This window comes from Rhincodon typus, unplaced genomic scaffold, assembly GCF_021869965.1.
Source record: "Rhincodon typus isolate 14 unplaced genomic scaffold, sRhiTyp1.1 hic_rhity00000784, whole genome shotgun sequence".
Lineage (NCBI taxonomy): Eukaryota > Metazoa > Chordata > Chondrichthyes > Orectolobiformes > Rhincodontidae > Rhincodon > Rhincodon typus.
The window spans coordinates 1-16712 of record NW_025966422.1 but is presented as its reverse complement, the minus strand read 5'-3'; the positions used below and the strand labels follow the sequence as shown (position 1 = coordinate 16712).

Here is a 16712-nt window from a genome sequence, read left to right as displayed (position 1 = left end):
GTATTCCCCTACCCTGGGGAAAAGACCTTGATTATTCACCTTATCTATGCCCCTCAGGATTTTATAGACCTCTATCAAGTCACTCCTCAGCCCCCTACACTCCAGTCCTCGGCTGAAAGTACTGAATTATGGGAAGGTGAACTGCCACGAGACGGGAACTGGGGCTGTTTGAGGGTATATCCACATGTCATGTAGGAATCTTTTAAAGGATAGTTGACTAGAGGGTCAGCATCAGCATGTTCCTGTGAAAATGAAGGATAAGGATAGCAAGATTCGGGAGCCTCAAGTTGAGAGTTTAGTCAAATAGAAAAGGGAGACGTAAAGTTTAGGAAACTGAAGGCGCATAATCCTTAAAGAAAACAGATAGCAGGAAAGAACTCGAACAAGGAATTAGAGCTAAAAGTATAAAAATTGGCAAGTCATGTTGCAGCTGTATAGCACTTGAGTTAAGTCATTATTTAGAATATTGTGTACAGTTCTGGTGACTGCGCTACCAGAAGGATGCCAAGGCTTTGGAGAAGGTGCAGAAAGAATTTACCAGGATGTTGCCTTGGTCTGGAGGGTATTCGTGATGAGGAGAGATTGGACAAACCCAGTTTGTTTTTACTTGAACATCAAAGGATGAGGAGTGATCTGATAGTTTACAAAATTGACTATCTGTTCTATTCATGGTAATCAATCTTTCTCCCCTGGGCAGAAATGTCCCTTACTAGGGCACATAGATTTAAGGTAAAAGAAGGGTAAGTTTAAAGGAAATGTCAGAAGCAAGTTTTTTTTTTCCCAGAAGGTAGTAAGTGTCTGGAATGCATTGCTAGAGATGGAGGCACATCCAGTAGCGACATTTAAGGTGCATCTTGATACATATACAAATAGGTAGGGAGTAGAGGCATAAAGACTGTGTAGAAGCAAAAAGATTTTTATTTTAGAAGGGCATCATTTGTCAGTGCTGCCTTGGTAGGCCAAAGGGCTTGTTCCTGTGCTTTGTCGAAATGAAGGTGGTTAAGGGTGGTATAGTTCAGGTTTTGGCATTTAACATTTAAGTTATTGTAAAGATTAACAAAAGTTTATTGGAGGATCTAGGATAAGGAACAGTACAGCCTTCAGATAAACTTCAATGAGGTAAGAAATTAGAAAATACTTCCCCTCAAAGATGTGGATCTCACCCCAGAAAAATCAATAGGTGAATTTTTTTTAAGTGATGTTGTAAAAGGGCACTTCTAAAAGAGCCAAGAGTAGAAGGGGTTGCAGTTTAAATTTAAACTTGTATCCATTTTAAGTTGTTGTCTAAATAACTGGTCACAACTTTTGATCTCCCATGATTTTAATTTTGTTAACTTGTCTGCCTTGATGTATTCAGCGTCATTTACATTAATATATTGTCATATAACTATACCTCAAAGCTGGGAACTAAATATTCAGTGTTATGTGACTTTCTTTGAAAGGAAAGAGCGGTGGGGTAGCATTGTTGATCCAGCTCTGAATGAGTACGATAGCAAGAAATGATCTTTATTTGTAAGATGTCGTCTACATGGATGGAGGTAAGAAGGAGGAAAGAAGGCACAGGTAGGTGTAGCTTATGGGCCCCTTAAGAGCAGCAATATGGTGGGACAGAAAATAAATCTGGAGATAATGAGGGCATATAACAAAGCACATTAATCACGGGTGACTTTAATCTTCACATTGGGATAGTCAGATTGGCAGAAGAAGTCATGAGGAAGAAATCATAGCATTCAGAACAGTTTCCACAAGTTGTGGATCCAACCAGTGGTCGGGCTGTTTTGGGTCTGGATACGTAATGTGGCAGGTTCGATAAATGATGTCAGCATGGAAGATTCCCTTTGCAACAGTGACAATAAGATGATAAAATTTAGCATTCAAAGTGAGAGGGAGGAACTTGGCTAAGAAACAACTAAATCTAAATAAGGATAATTACAAAGGTTTGAAGGAAGAGCTGACTGAAGTGGACTGGTGAATAAAGTTTAGCAGCAAAGATTGCTGAGGAACAACGGACATTATAAGAAAACAATTCATGACTTCCAGCAAAGACATGTTCCAGTGAGGAATGAGGTTTCTAGAAAATGAATGAGCCGACTGCGGTTAACCAGGGAAGTTAACGATAATGAGATTGAAAGAAAAACAAAGATTAGAAATATTTAGATTAGAAAAATTAGAAATAAGTGGCAAAGATTAGAAATAAGTTAGAGGTTTGGAAAAGTTTTTAAAAGCTAACAAAAGATGACCAAAATAAATGAAGGATAAAATAAACTGAGGGTCAATCTATGAGTAACATCAGGATGGACAGCAAGCACGGTGACACGGTGGCACAGTAGTTAGCACTGCTGCCTCACAGCGCCAGGGACCTGGGTTCGATTCCAGCCTCGGGCGACTGTCTGTGTGGAGTTTGCACATTCTCCCCGTGTCTGCGTGGGTTTCCTCCGGGTGCTCCGGTTTCCTCCCACAGTCCAAAGATGTGCAGGTTAGCTAATTGGCCGTAGTGTTCAGGGAGGTAGAGGGTGTATATTAGGTGGGTCATAGGGGGATGGATCTGGGTGGGATACTCTGAGGTTCGGTGTGGACTTGTTGGGCCGAAGGGCCTGTTTCCACACTGTAGGGATTCTAATTCTAATTCTAATTCTAATTCACTCCTTCAAACATTTTGAAAAAGGAGCATGAAACCACAGTGAAACTCTGTGGAAAATGAGGCTAGGGAAAGAATGAGGAACCAGGAAATGGCAAATGAGATGAGTAAATACTTTGCACAAGTCTTTACAGTAGAAGACAGTAATCAGCTAATTAGCCAACATTTCCTCTGCTGCGCAAGCGTGCAGCTGCTGCATGGTTCCCTACATTGTGGCATTGACTTCCAGTTTGCAGAAGTCACTACTGCATACAGACCTCTGAGGCCTACAGAGTTGATAAGAAAATTAGAGGAATGCTCTAATAACAGCATTCCAAATTTCCAAATTGTTTGAGGGGCAAAAGGGGGCGAGGAAACTAATAGGGCTCAAGACCAATAATACCTGATGAGATGCATCCTCGGATATTAAGTGAAATAACTGCAGAGATAGTGGGTGCACTGGTGGTAATCTTCGAGGAATCCTTAGATTCTGGAAGAGTCCCAAAGTCTGTAGGACAATTGAAGACTGGCTAATTGACTGGACAGAAACTTGGCACGTGGCATATAATGTGGGGAAATGTGAGGTTATGCACTTTGGCAGAAAGTCTGCAGAAGGAAATGGAACAGAGGGATTTGGGAGTCCTTTTCCATGAATCATAAAGTGAGCATCAAAATTTACCAGGTATGGTGATAACAAGTAGAATATTGACTTTTTTTTTTATTTTAAAGGGGGTGGAATATAAAAGTAGAGAGGTTTGCTAAAACGTATAAGGCACTGTCAGACCATAGCTGGAATACTGCGAAAAGCTTTGGACCTCTTTAATCAAAGGAAAGATCTACTGGCATGGGAGGCAGTCCAGGGAATGAGCTACCCTCTTACGAGGAGGTTGTGTAGGCTGGGCCTGTACCCATTTAGAAGAATGAGTGTTGACCTTGTAGGAAAATATTAGGTCCTTAGAGGACTTGATAGATGCAGAAACGTTGTGTTCTCCTGGGGAACAGTCGAGGATCAGAGGGCACAATCTCAGAATAACAGACAAGTGAACCTGTGGAATTCTTTACCACAGAGAGCTGTTGCAGCAGGGTCATTAAAGGTTACGGGGAAAGACCGGAAAGTAAAATTGGGAGTATTCAGATCAGCCATGATCTCATTGAATGGCAGGGCAGACTAGGTAAACTGAACAGCCTATGTCTGCTCCAAGGTGTGCATCCTGAAAGCACATTTCTGCCTCAGAATCATATAAATGGAAATAAATTGAAAGAACATTTCTCCATGTTTATACAATAATACTGAGTTGTAATCTGAAGGTAACCAGTGATCTGGTTGCATGAATACAAGCAACCCAAATGGCCAGCCTTCCTTTGTGTATTCAGTCTGTGGACATTGTCAAACTAAATCAACTGCAGACTCGTGAACATCATCGCCAAGCTTGGAACTCTTACCAGTTAGGTTGAATCCCAACCACTGCCATGGCTAAGGCTGGACAACAGTAACAATCATGACTGAATCTGACCTGCTCTCTGTCAGAATACCTATGTGGCACTTCCAGGCTAGATTGTGAAATACTATTGAAGTTATGTTGTGGTTTACTTTGTCTTTATTCATTCGTGGGTTGAGGACATCACTGGCTAGGCAGCATTTATTGTCCATCCCTAATTGCCCAGAGGGTGTTTAAGAGTCAGACACATTGCTGTGGGTCTGGAGTCACATATAGGCCAGACCAGGTAAGGATGGCAGTTTCCTTCCCTAAAGGACATTAGTAAACCAGATGGGTTTTTCCCTGACAATCGGCAATGGATTCATGGTCATCAGTAGATGCCTAATTCCAGATATTTATTGAATTCAAATTTCACCATCTGCCATGGCGGGATTCGAACCCAGGTCCCCAGAATGATATCTGGGTCTCTGGTTTAATGGTCCAGCAATAATACCTCTAGGCCACGCCTCCACTTTTGAACCAGTTTAAACTTGATCTGATGTTTCCAATTTTTGTTTCACTCGAGTTAACTATGCTTTGTATTAACTAACGTAACTTTAGCTTGATTTTGAGTTGATTACATTGAGTTTGAAATCTTTTGGGCCTTAGGAATGACTAAAAGAATAATTAATGCGAAGATTGCATGTTTGGACTTCAGCCTACAGAAGACAAAAATGAAGTTGGGTGTTCAAGTTGTCATCTCAGACCCAGAAAAATTGGACCAGATTAGACAAAGGTACTGCAGAATTGAAGCTGGAGATGGGGATGATGCTTTTTACTATAATTTATTGTCATTCAAGTGAACACTGAGATGTTTGATTTATAAATTGAATTGTTTTTAATTATTCTGAGATTGTAGTTAGGAATTTTCAGGGTTTTGTTTGTAATTGGAGTTGGGGGATTATCTCTTTTCCGCTCCGCCTCTTTTTGTATTTGTCTGAGACCTGACTACCTTAACTATTTCTTACAAAACTGCTAATTACTAAGAAGGAAATTTGGATGGTTCCTTCACATGCTTCTCTGGCTCCCTGTCAAACCTGCCAAAGAGAAACATTGTTGGCCTATTCTGTCGTTGCAGATCCCATCATTCTTTTCTGTCAAGTGTTTAGAACATCTCCAGAATCTCTCTCCATTTTCCTTGAAGGTGGTTCAAAACAGAACTCCATTTCTGCCTACTGCCCAAGCATTAAAACTGTCCTTATTGAAGATGCATTAGTCCTGTGTGACTGTTTCATTAAGTGACTCTCTTTATTCTTGGGGGTTGTTGTTAGCCATTGATAGGCTGGCTATACCATCACTGTTGAATCCCTCTCCTCCTTTGGCCAGCTGAGTGGTCTCGCTCCTATATAGCTGGTTATGGGCAGCAAGTCTCTGGCATGACTTCTGTTCCTAATCCTGCGTGATTACTTTTTGAGGCTCCAAGGGCAATCTGTTTTGTGTTTATATTTTGCGTTGAAATTTTGGAAATTCAGGAAAAACAATCTGGTCATAAGTATGCCTATGGTCTCCAGCTCTACCTTGCCACCACCACCTCCATTGTCTGTTTTGTTGCTAGTCAACATCTATTGAGAAATAAAATCATTGTCTTATCCCTGCCACAAACTCTGTTTCTTTGCCTCTGATGCCATCTCTCTCCCTGGCTGTCTCCCCATCTCTCTCCCTGCTAGGAGGCTAAACTTGAAGACTTACAACATTTTTGGATTGCCACTTGTGACTCTGAACTGAGTTTCTGGCCCTATTTCCTCATCTTTGCCAAAAAGTGCCTTTATCCTCTGTCATTGCCTTTCTCTGCCCATGTCAGCGCATGGTGTTGAAGCTGTTATTTATTTTGTTGTTTAAACTTGACACCTCCAATTCAGTTTGAGGGAGGGGGAAGTGGATTCAAGGCTGACGTTTTAAACCAACGGGTTCAATTATGAGGGCATGAACTGATTACTGACCAACTTCTTAAACTAATTAGTGATGTAGTGGCAGACATTTTAAGAAGTTCAGAGTACACAAAGATGCATTCCAACAAGAAAGAAAAGCTCCAGCCATCCATGGTTAACTAATATAGTTCAGGACTGTATAAAAATCGATGAAAAAGCATGTAATTATTAGGCACATTATAAAAACCAATAAAGAAAGACTAATGAAGAAGGAAAGGTTAGGAACAAATGCTAGCTGGAAAAATAAAAATCTAAAAATATTATGGATGGAATTTCTATAAATATTTAGGAAGGAAGAGATTTATCAAAGTGAACAGGGAAGTGAGTTTGGGGAATTAATATCAGATTAATTGAATAGGTGACTTGCATTGGTCTTCGTTAGAGGATAGATATAACATCCCAGAAATGGCTGTTAATAAATGGAAAGGGGGTTACAGTCACCAGGGAAATAGTACTGAGCGAATGTTTTAAGAATAAAAAACACTATTTATCTATTCCACCGTTTCGTTGATCTTATCATTCAGAATCCAGACAGCAATAAGTCTCAAAAAAAAAAGTGTAATCCAATGTGCAAAAAATGAATCACTTCCAAAGTATTTAACAGCAGGACATCAGTCAGATCAACAACCTTAAGACTGCAGTGGACTAATCCCAAGTCTGAACTACAGGAGTGACTTCCATTGAAACTATTCCTTTCTGGGTCAGAAGTCACACAACACCAGGTTATAGTCCCGCAGGTTTATTTGAAACCACAAGCTTTTGGTGCATTGATCCCTTGTATGATCTTTTGATCTCTCTACCTATACATTCTGTGCTTGTGTGCTTCACTTCACCGACGAAGGAGCAGCACTCCGAAAGCTTGCAATTTCAAATAAACGTGTTGGACTATAACCAGGTGGATGAGGTCAGAAGTCACATGACACAAGTCCAACACTGGTACCTGCACATCATGGTCCCTACTGGGGAGAGCAGGAAAGGGAACTGTAGCTAAGATATCTGCTCCAATCTTTCTGTCCAGACAATTGGATTCCTGCATTTGTTATCGCTGTCAAGTACTTTGTGTGTTTTGATTCCTGATTTCCTCCCCCCCCACCAAAAAAAAATTTGCTTAGGTCACAGTCCAGCATGATCTGAAACTTGCCATCCCTTATCACTTGTTCAGCAGATCCCTTCACCAGTCTTTGATCTTGAGATTTCAGCAATCCATCAGCTGTGCAGAATCTACACTGCTGCAATTCTGATTTTCCCCTTTTGAACTTATTTTTGTGTAAACGTTTTCCTTTTTGCTGTTGCTTTCTCCGCTATCTTACCAGTGGTATTAGCAGTTACTAGGAAATAAACTAAAACCGGCTTAGTGTAACCAATCCGATGGTAACAATCTTGAGCCTGAATGGTGAGCTAATGAATCACTGGGTCCTGATTGACTTAATCCTAATTTCAACAAAGTGACTAGAGAGAGAGTTGATGCATTGGTTTCAGTTGCCTCCGGCAACACATTCCAGGCACTTATCGCCCTTTTTTTTTTTTAAAATAATTGCCTCTCCTGTCCTTTTTAAAATTAAACTTCTACCTTAAACCTGTGTCCTTGAGTAATTGACCTTTATATCCTAGGGAAGAAACTGACTATCCATTCTATTCATGCTACACATAATTTTGTAAACTTCTTTCAGGTCACTCCTCATCCTTCAACATTCAAGTAAAAACAAAGTTTGTCATACCTCCTCGTAGCTAATACTAAGCAACCGTTTCTGTACTTTCTCCAAAGCCTCCACATCCTTCTAGTATTGTGGTGACCAGAACTGTATGCAGTATTCCAAATGTGACTTAACTAAAGTTCTATACAGCTGCAACATGACATGCCAATTTCTATACAGTGCCCTGATGATGAAACTAAACATGCCATATGCCTTTTTACCCACCTTATCCACTGGTGTTGCCACTTTCGGAACTGTAGAACTGTGTACAGACACCTATATCCCTTTGTATTATTGATGGTACTGAGGGTTCTGCCATTTACTGAATAGTGAGGGTAAATTCAAGTAACCTGTTCTGGTCAATATACTATGGTAATATTTCCAGAAAACCTTTAAGGTATACTTAATAGACTACTGTGAAAAATGAAAGCTTATGTAAGTGGCAACATTGTCGAGCTAAAGACAAACAGTTGTAGTAGGCTTTTTTCTCCTTTGTGAGATGTAAGTGTAATGTGACAGAATAATGCTGGGGCCTCAAGTTTAAAACTTATATTTATGTAGAGTATTAGACAAAGAGGCTGATGGTATGATTGCTAGATTTGCTGATGACATAGCTTGAAATGCAGAAAGTTAAATGAGGATATATGGAAGTTACAAATAGATACAGGTTTAAAAAAATGGACAAAGGATCTGGCAAATGAGTATACTGTGAGAAAATAAAGAATTTTCCTGCCAAATGGACAAGTGAAAAAGAAGCATGCCACCTAAATAGTGAGAAATGGCGGAGCTCTGAGATGGAGGGATCAGGGTGTGCTAATGCATGAATTGCAAAAGTTAGTATGCAGGTACAGTAAATATTTAGGAAGGCTAATGAAACATTATTATTGTTCATTGTGAGGGGAATTCATTACCGAGATAGGAAGGGTTATTCTTCAGTTATATTAGGCATTAGTGAGACCATATCTGGAGTATTGCTCAGTATAGGTCTCTTTATTCAAGGAGGCATGTAAATCTATTGAAAGCCGTTCAGAGAAAGTTTTCTAGGCTAATAATTAACTTGATTGAACTATCCAAGATCTTGAGGGATCTTGACATGGTGCATGTGGGAATGGTAATCCCTCTTTGATAGAATCTAAAACTAAAGGTCTCCATTTGAGACCGAAATATCTTTCTTGCTGATCGCTGAGTGTCTTGGAGTGCTGTTTGTCAGAAGTGAAAGTAGGGTCTTTGGATTTTTACAGCAGAGGTAGGTAGATTTATGATAAGCTGGATTATCTAGCTAGATGAAAATATGGAGTAATCGGGTTAGCCACGCTCTTAACAAATGGCAGGGCAGGCTTAAAGGGGGTTAATGGCCTACATTTATTCCTAATTTGTATGTACTTGACCCCTTGACTAGCCTTTTAACTTGCACCTTTTCAATGCCCCAGTGCTCTCCCCAAATCCTACCTCTTACCAATTTGTCACCCATGCTGGTTCATTTGTCACCCATGCTTGCGCCCGTTGTTGGCCTGATTTTGTTTCTCTGCAGTCCTTAGTCCCTTATTTTCGAAACTCTTTCCCATCCCTACATTTATACATGCAAGACTCTTAAATATTTGTGTGGGATTTAGGCAGTTAAACAGTTAGATTTTGTATAATTTAATTCCTTCTATAAATACATAAGTGTATTGTGTATAAATGCATCTTGCTTTTGTTCCTGTAACAGTAATTAAAAGTGATAGCTTTAGCTTTTTGTGGTCAAGTTTGTAATGATCCCTTCCTAAGCTCGTTTTTATCAATTTGCCTGAGATCAGCTAATCAGAAGCCTTCTGAATAGCTTCAATGAAATCACTACATTTGTGTTTAATGTTTTGGTAATTCTTTTTCTGGATATCCAATTGTTGGTATTTATGGTTGTGGTTTTATTTCAGAGAATCTGATATTACCAAAGAGCGAATTCATAAGATCTTGGCTACAGGAGCAAATGTCATCCTGACCACTGGTGGCATTGATGATATGTGCCTCAAGTATTTTGTGGATGCTGGTGCCATGGCAGTCCGCCGATGTCTGAAAAAGGACTTGAAGCGAATTGCAAAGGCAAGTGGGGGTAAGTTGAAATTCTGACTTGGCAACTCTTCCTGTTTTGGTTTCACCTTGCTGTTATCAGCACATTTTTTGGAATATATTTGGAAGTATGTTTGTTTATTTTGCCTATTCAATTTTGAAGGGCATTTTTTCATTGTTTCTAGAAGATGAGCATTTGCTTCAAATTGTCTTTATATATATTTTTAATCAACCTGTCAAGATATGTTGTTATGCATCTCTGGAGCTGGTGAGACTTGAACCTGAGCCTCCTGGCTCAGAGGACAGGTCACTATCACTGTGTCACAAGACCCCCTAATTGTATGCTTTTTAAAGATCAAATATGCAGTGACAAAATCTTGGTTGGGGGGTGGTGGTGCGGAAGAAACAACATCATCTACTGGTCAGGTGGTTACTACTGACTGCAAAGCCCATACCTGTTTCCATCCTTGAGCCAAGTCACCCTGTCCACGGAAGGCACCAAGTAACTGAAACTGACATTTTTGGAAGGACCTGTGCAATGCAAATCTGCTCGCCTGAAGCATAAACTCCTTGGACATTAACTGTACATACGGGAGAGCCAGGACTTGAAGCATCCCAGTGCACAGTGAATATTTACCACTTGACACCAGCAGATCAGGATATTTTGTTTTAAGTGTTAGAGCTTTTGAAATAAAAGCAGAGAATCATTTTGGACCATAATAGGTAGGAACAACAGTAAGCTATTCAGCCTACAGAATCTGCTCCATCATTCAGTGAGATCATGGCTGACCTGAGAATCTTGAAGTCCACTTTCCTTCCTTATGCCTAAAACCTTTCATTTGCTTATTGATGAAAAATCCATTAATCTCATCCCTGAATATACTTAATGACCCAGACTTGACTGCCCCTACATCAAATCACTACTCTCAAAAGAAATTCATCCTAATCAGTCTTAAAGTACAATCCCTTGTGACAGTATGCCGTCTGGTCCTAGACTTTCTCACGTGGGGAAATAGGCATTCTGCTTCCACCCTGTCATAGAGTCTTAGTAGAGAAACAGATCCTTCAGTCCAACGAGTCCGTGCCAACAATGTTCCCAATGTAAACTAATTCCACCTGTATCTGTTTGACCCATATCCCTCCTAAATCTATCTTATTCATGTACTTATCCAAACATCTTTAAACATTAACTGTACCCGCATCCATCACACTCTAGCAATTCATTCGACACGTGAACGACTGTGTAAACAAAAAAAGTTACCCCTCATGTCTTTTAAATCCTTCTCTCACTGTACAGATATGCCCCCTATATTTGAACTCCCCTTCCCTAGGGAAAAGACCCTTGTCATTCACCTTATCTATGGCCCTCATGATTTTATAAACCTCAATGAGGTCTAAAAGAATCTTGAACGTTTAAATAATATCACCTCTTATCCTTGTTAAGTCCAACCTACTCTACCTATCCTCATAAGACAGTCCATGGTGTCTACCTAGAGAACCTTCTCTGGACTGCCTTCCATGCCAGTTTATTTTTCCTTTAGATAAGAGGCCCAAAATAGTATTCTAGCTGTGGCTGACTAATGCCTTGTATTGTCTTAGCAAAGCCCCCCTATTTCTGTGCTTCTTTCCCTTTGAAAGGCTAACATTCCATTTGTCTTCCCTGTTACCTGCTGAACTTCACTATTCAGGCAAAGGCAGATCAGGGAGGTAAACCTGTGGCTTGAGGAATGGTGTAGAAGGAAGGGGTTTAGATTTTTGGGACATTAGAATCACTTTTAGGAAAGGAGAAAGCTGTTCAGGAGAGATGGGTTTCATCTGAGCAGAAATCGAACCAATATCCTGGTGGAGAGTAAATAGTCTAGTAGGGGTGGATTAAAGTTGTAAAGCAGTGGGCTGGGTTGACCGTTGGGCCTAATTACGGAAGAATCATAGAATCCCTACAGTGTGGAAATAGGCCCTTCGGCCCAACAAGTCCATACTGAACCTCAGCATCCCACCCAGACCCATCCCCCTATAACCCACCTAATCTACACATCCCTGAACGCTATGGGCAATTTAGCATGGCCAATCCACCTAACCCCCACATCTTTGGACTGTGGGAGGAAACCGGAGCACCTGGAGGAAACTCTCACAGACACAAGGAGAAGGTGCAAACTCCTCACAGACAGTCGCCCCAGGCTGGAATCGAACCTGGGTCCCTGGTGCTGTGAGGCAGCAGTGCTAGCCACTGTGCCACTGTGCCTCCCTCGTTGAGGGGAAAGAGAGAAGATGGGAATGGGGGAAAAAGTGAGGCAAGGCTTGGTGTTGGTGGTGAACTATGAAATGGTTGCCTTCCAGTTGGAGAGGTTGGCAGCACTCCAGAGAGAGAAGTGCAGTGTTAAATTGTATGCATGTAAATGCACAGACTATAGTGAACAAAATTGGACAGTTGGAAGCAGAAATTGCTGTAGGCGTTTATGGCATTGTAAGTGTTGACAGAAATGTGGCTCAAACCACTTACGCAGGGTAGTTTGTTCTTAGTCGGACCATAGGTTGGCACAACATCGTGGGATGTTCTTGTGCTATGAGCAAACCAGAACAGGACTAATACTTAATATCCTGGGTTATAAGTCTTTTAATACAAACAGGATGAATAAAAAGGGAGGAGAAGTAGCAGTCTTGGTCAAAGGTATTATCTTTGCCCTTGAATGAGATTATGTCTGGAAGTGAGGAACAAGAAGCAGGTGGTGACTTGTTGGATATTTATTCTTGACCTCCAAATAGTGAAGAAGTATTTATAGGTGGGGCAAATATGGTATAATAGCTGGTGATTTCAATTACCCTAGGGTAAACTGGGAAAAAGATATGGGGCATGGAAGGGGAGAAATTCCTGTAGGAGAACTTTTTTGGAAAAGCACATTTCCAGTAAATGCTAGAGAGCGAGCTGTGCTGGATCTGGTCTTAGGAAAAGAGACCAAGTGGGGGAGCATTTGGGTAAAGGGGATCTTAATGTCATGTTCAATACTCAGTAGGAAAAGGATAAAAATCAGTCAAGATTCTCGACTGGAAAAAAACAGATTTTCAGGTCTGAAAGTTGAACTGGAGAAGGTTGATTGGAAACCCTTTCGATGGACAACACAGTGGATTAAAACTGGGAGAATTTCAAGAATGATTAATAGGGTGCAAGCTCGACATATATCCAAGAGAAATAAATATGGAGTATCCAAAGCTAGAGTACCTTGGATTACTAAGTATTTTGAGAGAAAATGAGGAAGAAAAAGGCATATGGTGCATACTGGAACGATGATAATAGCAATGGAAATCAGGAAGAGTCTCTTAAATGCAGGAGCGGGCCGAAGACGGGAATAAAAAAGGCTAAGAGGGAGCATGAGAAAAGGATGGTAGGCTGCTCTAAAACAAGTGTTAAAATGTTATTCATACATATTAACAGTAAAAGGTTAGTGAAGAATAGAATGGGTACTATAAGGAACAAGTAGAGTAAGCTGCTCCCTTAAGCAAAGGTTAATGTAAAGATACCAAATAAGTACTTGTTTCTGTCTTTACCAAATTAGAAAATGGTGGCCTAAATGGTGAAAATGTGGGTGTTGAATAACTGAGCAGCATAGAGTTGCTAAAAAGGTTGGCAGCACTCCAAATAGAGAAGTCACAAGGTGTATCCTGGATTGCTGAAAGAAGTAAGGGAGCAAACTAGGGAGCCATTAAGAAAAATTTTCCAAGCCCCTCTGAACACAGAATTAGTCCTGGGGGACTGGAGGATTGCAAATGTGACACTGGTATTTAAGAAAGGGTCAAAAGAAAGTCTGGAAAATTACAGACCTGTTACCTGACGTCAGTAGTAGGAAAACTGATGGAGGCCATGAAATGGGATACGGTAACCATACGGCTAGAGAAGAATAAGTTAATCCTTAATAGTCAACATGGCTTTGTCAAGAACAGGTCATGTCTGACATTTTATTGGGTTCTTTAAGGGTGATACAAGCAGCGGATGAGGGTAATGCTGTGGATGTTGTATATTTGGACTTTCAAAAAGCATTTGATATGGTGCCATGTGGCAAATTGGTTATCAAATTAGCAATGTGTGCGAATGAGTCCCTGGTAACATGGTTTAGCAGTTGGCTGAAAGATAGGAATCAGATGGTGGGTACAGATGGGCATTTCTCAATTTGGAGATGAGTTGAAAGTGGTGTTCCTTGGGGATCGATGTTGGGATCCTTACTTTTTCTGGTTGATATAAACGATTAGGACATGGGTGTTGAAAGCATAACCTCTAAATTTGTAGTTGATGCAAAGCTAGGGAGAATACTGAATTGTAAGGATGGCACTGACCAACCTCAGAGGGACATCAACAAATTGACTAAATGGGCAGATACCTGCCAGATGAATTTCAATGCCGAGAAATGTGAGGTAATGCATTTTGATAGAAGAAACACAGAGACAATGCAGACTTAAAGGTACAACTGGAGTATAGGAGCAAAGGGACATCTGAGTTTACGTGCGTGACTCTGAAGGTGGCCAGGCAAGTTGAAACAGTTGAAGCTTGTAGGATCCTTCGGTCTATCATCAATACAGTATAAAAGCAAGGAAGTGATGTTACACCTCTACAAATGATTGGTCATACCTCATTTGGAGTATTGTTTGGTTCTGGGCACCTTATTTAAAAAGGGATGTTATAGTCCTAGAGGAAGCTGTGGTGATTAATCTGGGTTATTTTGTCCTTTTTTTTGAGATTGAACAAGCGGTACTGAGCAGTCTGGAAGAAAGTAAACAGCTTGTGAACCTTGAGGTTTTTCTAAGTAGAACAATAGAAGCAGCCTGAATGGGTGTGGTTGAGTTCCCACAGATCAGAGTTTTTGTTTAGCTTTTAGCAGTCGCTGTTGGGGCCTTGAAGCGGAAGCTTTTTTTACCCTTGGTTATAGCCAAAAGCTGGGGGGTTTCTGCCTGCTATGGCAATTGAATGAGAGACCGTCTGTTTTCTGAATTTACCTTATTTGCCAAAGGTGTTTTCTATGGGATGTTACTATATTGAAACATTTAATTAGTAATAGTTATTGTATCTCTTATTCTGGTAAGTTTTCCAATAGCATTCAGTTTTCCAATTCCTCCTTTCTTTTGTACTTTAACTATAGTGAATAAATAAAGTGTGCTTTGCTTTAAATCTGGTAGTTTGACCAATCGAATTGCATCTGGAATGTAACACCTTAAATTTACCTTTTAAAGTAAGAAAAAGTTTGGATCCAGACTATCTACTGAATTCTTTGAGGGGGTTTGTTTTAGCCCATTACAAAGTGCAAAGGAGATTTACTAGAATGATACCAGGAATAAGAGATTTTAGATATAAGGAAAGGGGTGGCATGGTGGCTCAGTGGTTAGCACTGCTGTCTCACAGCGCCAGGGACTTGGGTTCAATTCAAAAGATGTGCAGGCTAAGTGGATTGGCCATGCTAAATTGCCCATGGTGTCCAGGGATGAGTAAATTAGCTAGATTAACCATGGGAAATGTGGGATTACAGAAGGTCGATGGGTGGGTCTAGATGGAATGCTCTTTGGAGAGTTTGTGTGGTCTTGTTGGGCCAAATGGCCTGTTTCCATACTGTAGAGATTCTATGAATCTATTAGAGAAATTAAGCTTAGTCGCCTTTGCATGGAGAATGAGACATGACCTTATTGAAATGTTCAAAATTATGAACAATTTTAACAAGGTAGAGAAGGATATTCTGTTTTCACTGTTGATATGTCAGTAACTTGGGGTCAGAATTTCAAGATTGTCAGCATCCCTCACTAACCTGTCTTTAACCCTCTGTACATGCTTTGTGTCATCCTCACCACCTGCTTAACCAGAGATAACAAGGTGTAGAGCTGGATGAATGATTTTCTGAAGAAGGGTCTAGGCCCGAAACATCAGCCTTCCTGCTCCTCTGATGCTGCTTGGCCTGCTGTGTTCATCCAGCTCTACACCTTGTTATCTCAGATTCTCCAGCATCTGCAGTTCCTACTATCACCTGCTTAACCCCTTTTTTTTTGGTATCTGCAAACTTGGCTACAGTAAATTCACTTTCCTCATCCAAGCCATTTTGTGTTGTACATAATGTCACCCCTACATTGATCCATGTGGCATACCAGTATTAGGGATTGCTGTCCTGGAAGTGCCTCCTTATTCCAACTCCAGCTTCTATTGAGTTCGGAGGAATGGTCACTTGATCCGAAACGTTAATTGTGATTTCTGTGCATTGATGCTGCCAGACCTGCTGAGCTTTACCAGCAATTTCTGTTAATGTCTCTGTCTTCTATTGGTTAGGTAATCTTCTATCAATGCTAATATACTACCTTCAATACCATGGGCTCTTAGCTTATCAAAAAGCCTAATGTTAATTGTTTTCTTTCTCCACAAATGGTACCAGACCTAATGAGTTTCTCCAGCACTTGCCATTTTTATTTCAGGTTTCCAGCATCTGCGTACTTTGTTTTTATTTGAGAGCTTTTGAAAATTTATTATGACAATGTTAAAAAGTATCATATAGCTTTCAATATGATTTGGGGAGTATTTTGTTCATTTTGATGCCATTTCTGTATTAATAAATTAGTTAAGGGCAAAAAAGAATTCAAGGATACTTACCTCACAGATATTCCCCTTTGTTTTCTTCATAGCAACTATGTGTTCAACTTTGGCAAACTTGGAGGGAGAAGAAACTTTTGAAGCTTCCATGTTGGGCCAGGCTGAGGAAGTGGTTCAAGAAAAGATTTGTGATGATGAACTGATACTGATTAAAAAGTAAGTAGGGTCATTGGGTAAAATGTGTTTTCTTTTCCAATAAATACTGGACTTTTCAAGTTTTGTTTAAATAGAAGCCTTTTAATATCATGTCTTCATTCACTTTTGGATATTTTTTTCTGCTCTTGAACATTTTTAACCTGTTAGACCTCAGCTAGATTATTGTGTACCGTTCTGAGT

At 40.3% G+C, this 16712-nt stretch overlaps 1 protein-coding gene across 1 annotated transcript in view; it reads left to right on the top strand.

The window, feature by feature from the left end:
• LOC109920880 (T-complex protein 1 subunit alpha) overlaps nucleotides 1-16532 on the top strand; it is a gene marked incomplete at its 3' end in the record, with an annotated part of 28484 nt that extends 11952 nt beyond the window's left edge. The window contains exons 5-7 of the mRNA XM_048592195.1: nucleotides 4705-4831; nucleotides 9631-9806; nucleotides 16409-16532. Coding sequence (XP_048448152.1) covers nucleotides 4705-4831; nucleotides 9631-9806; nucleotides 16409-16532 — 427 coding nt within the window. The remainder of the gene's footprint in view (nucleotides 1-4704; nucleotides 4832-9630; nucleotides 9807-16408) is intronic.
• Between the last annotated feature and the right edge of the window lie 180 nt (nucleotides 16533-16712).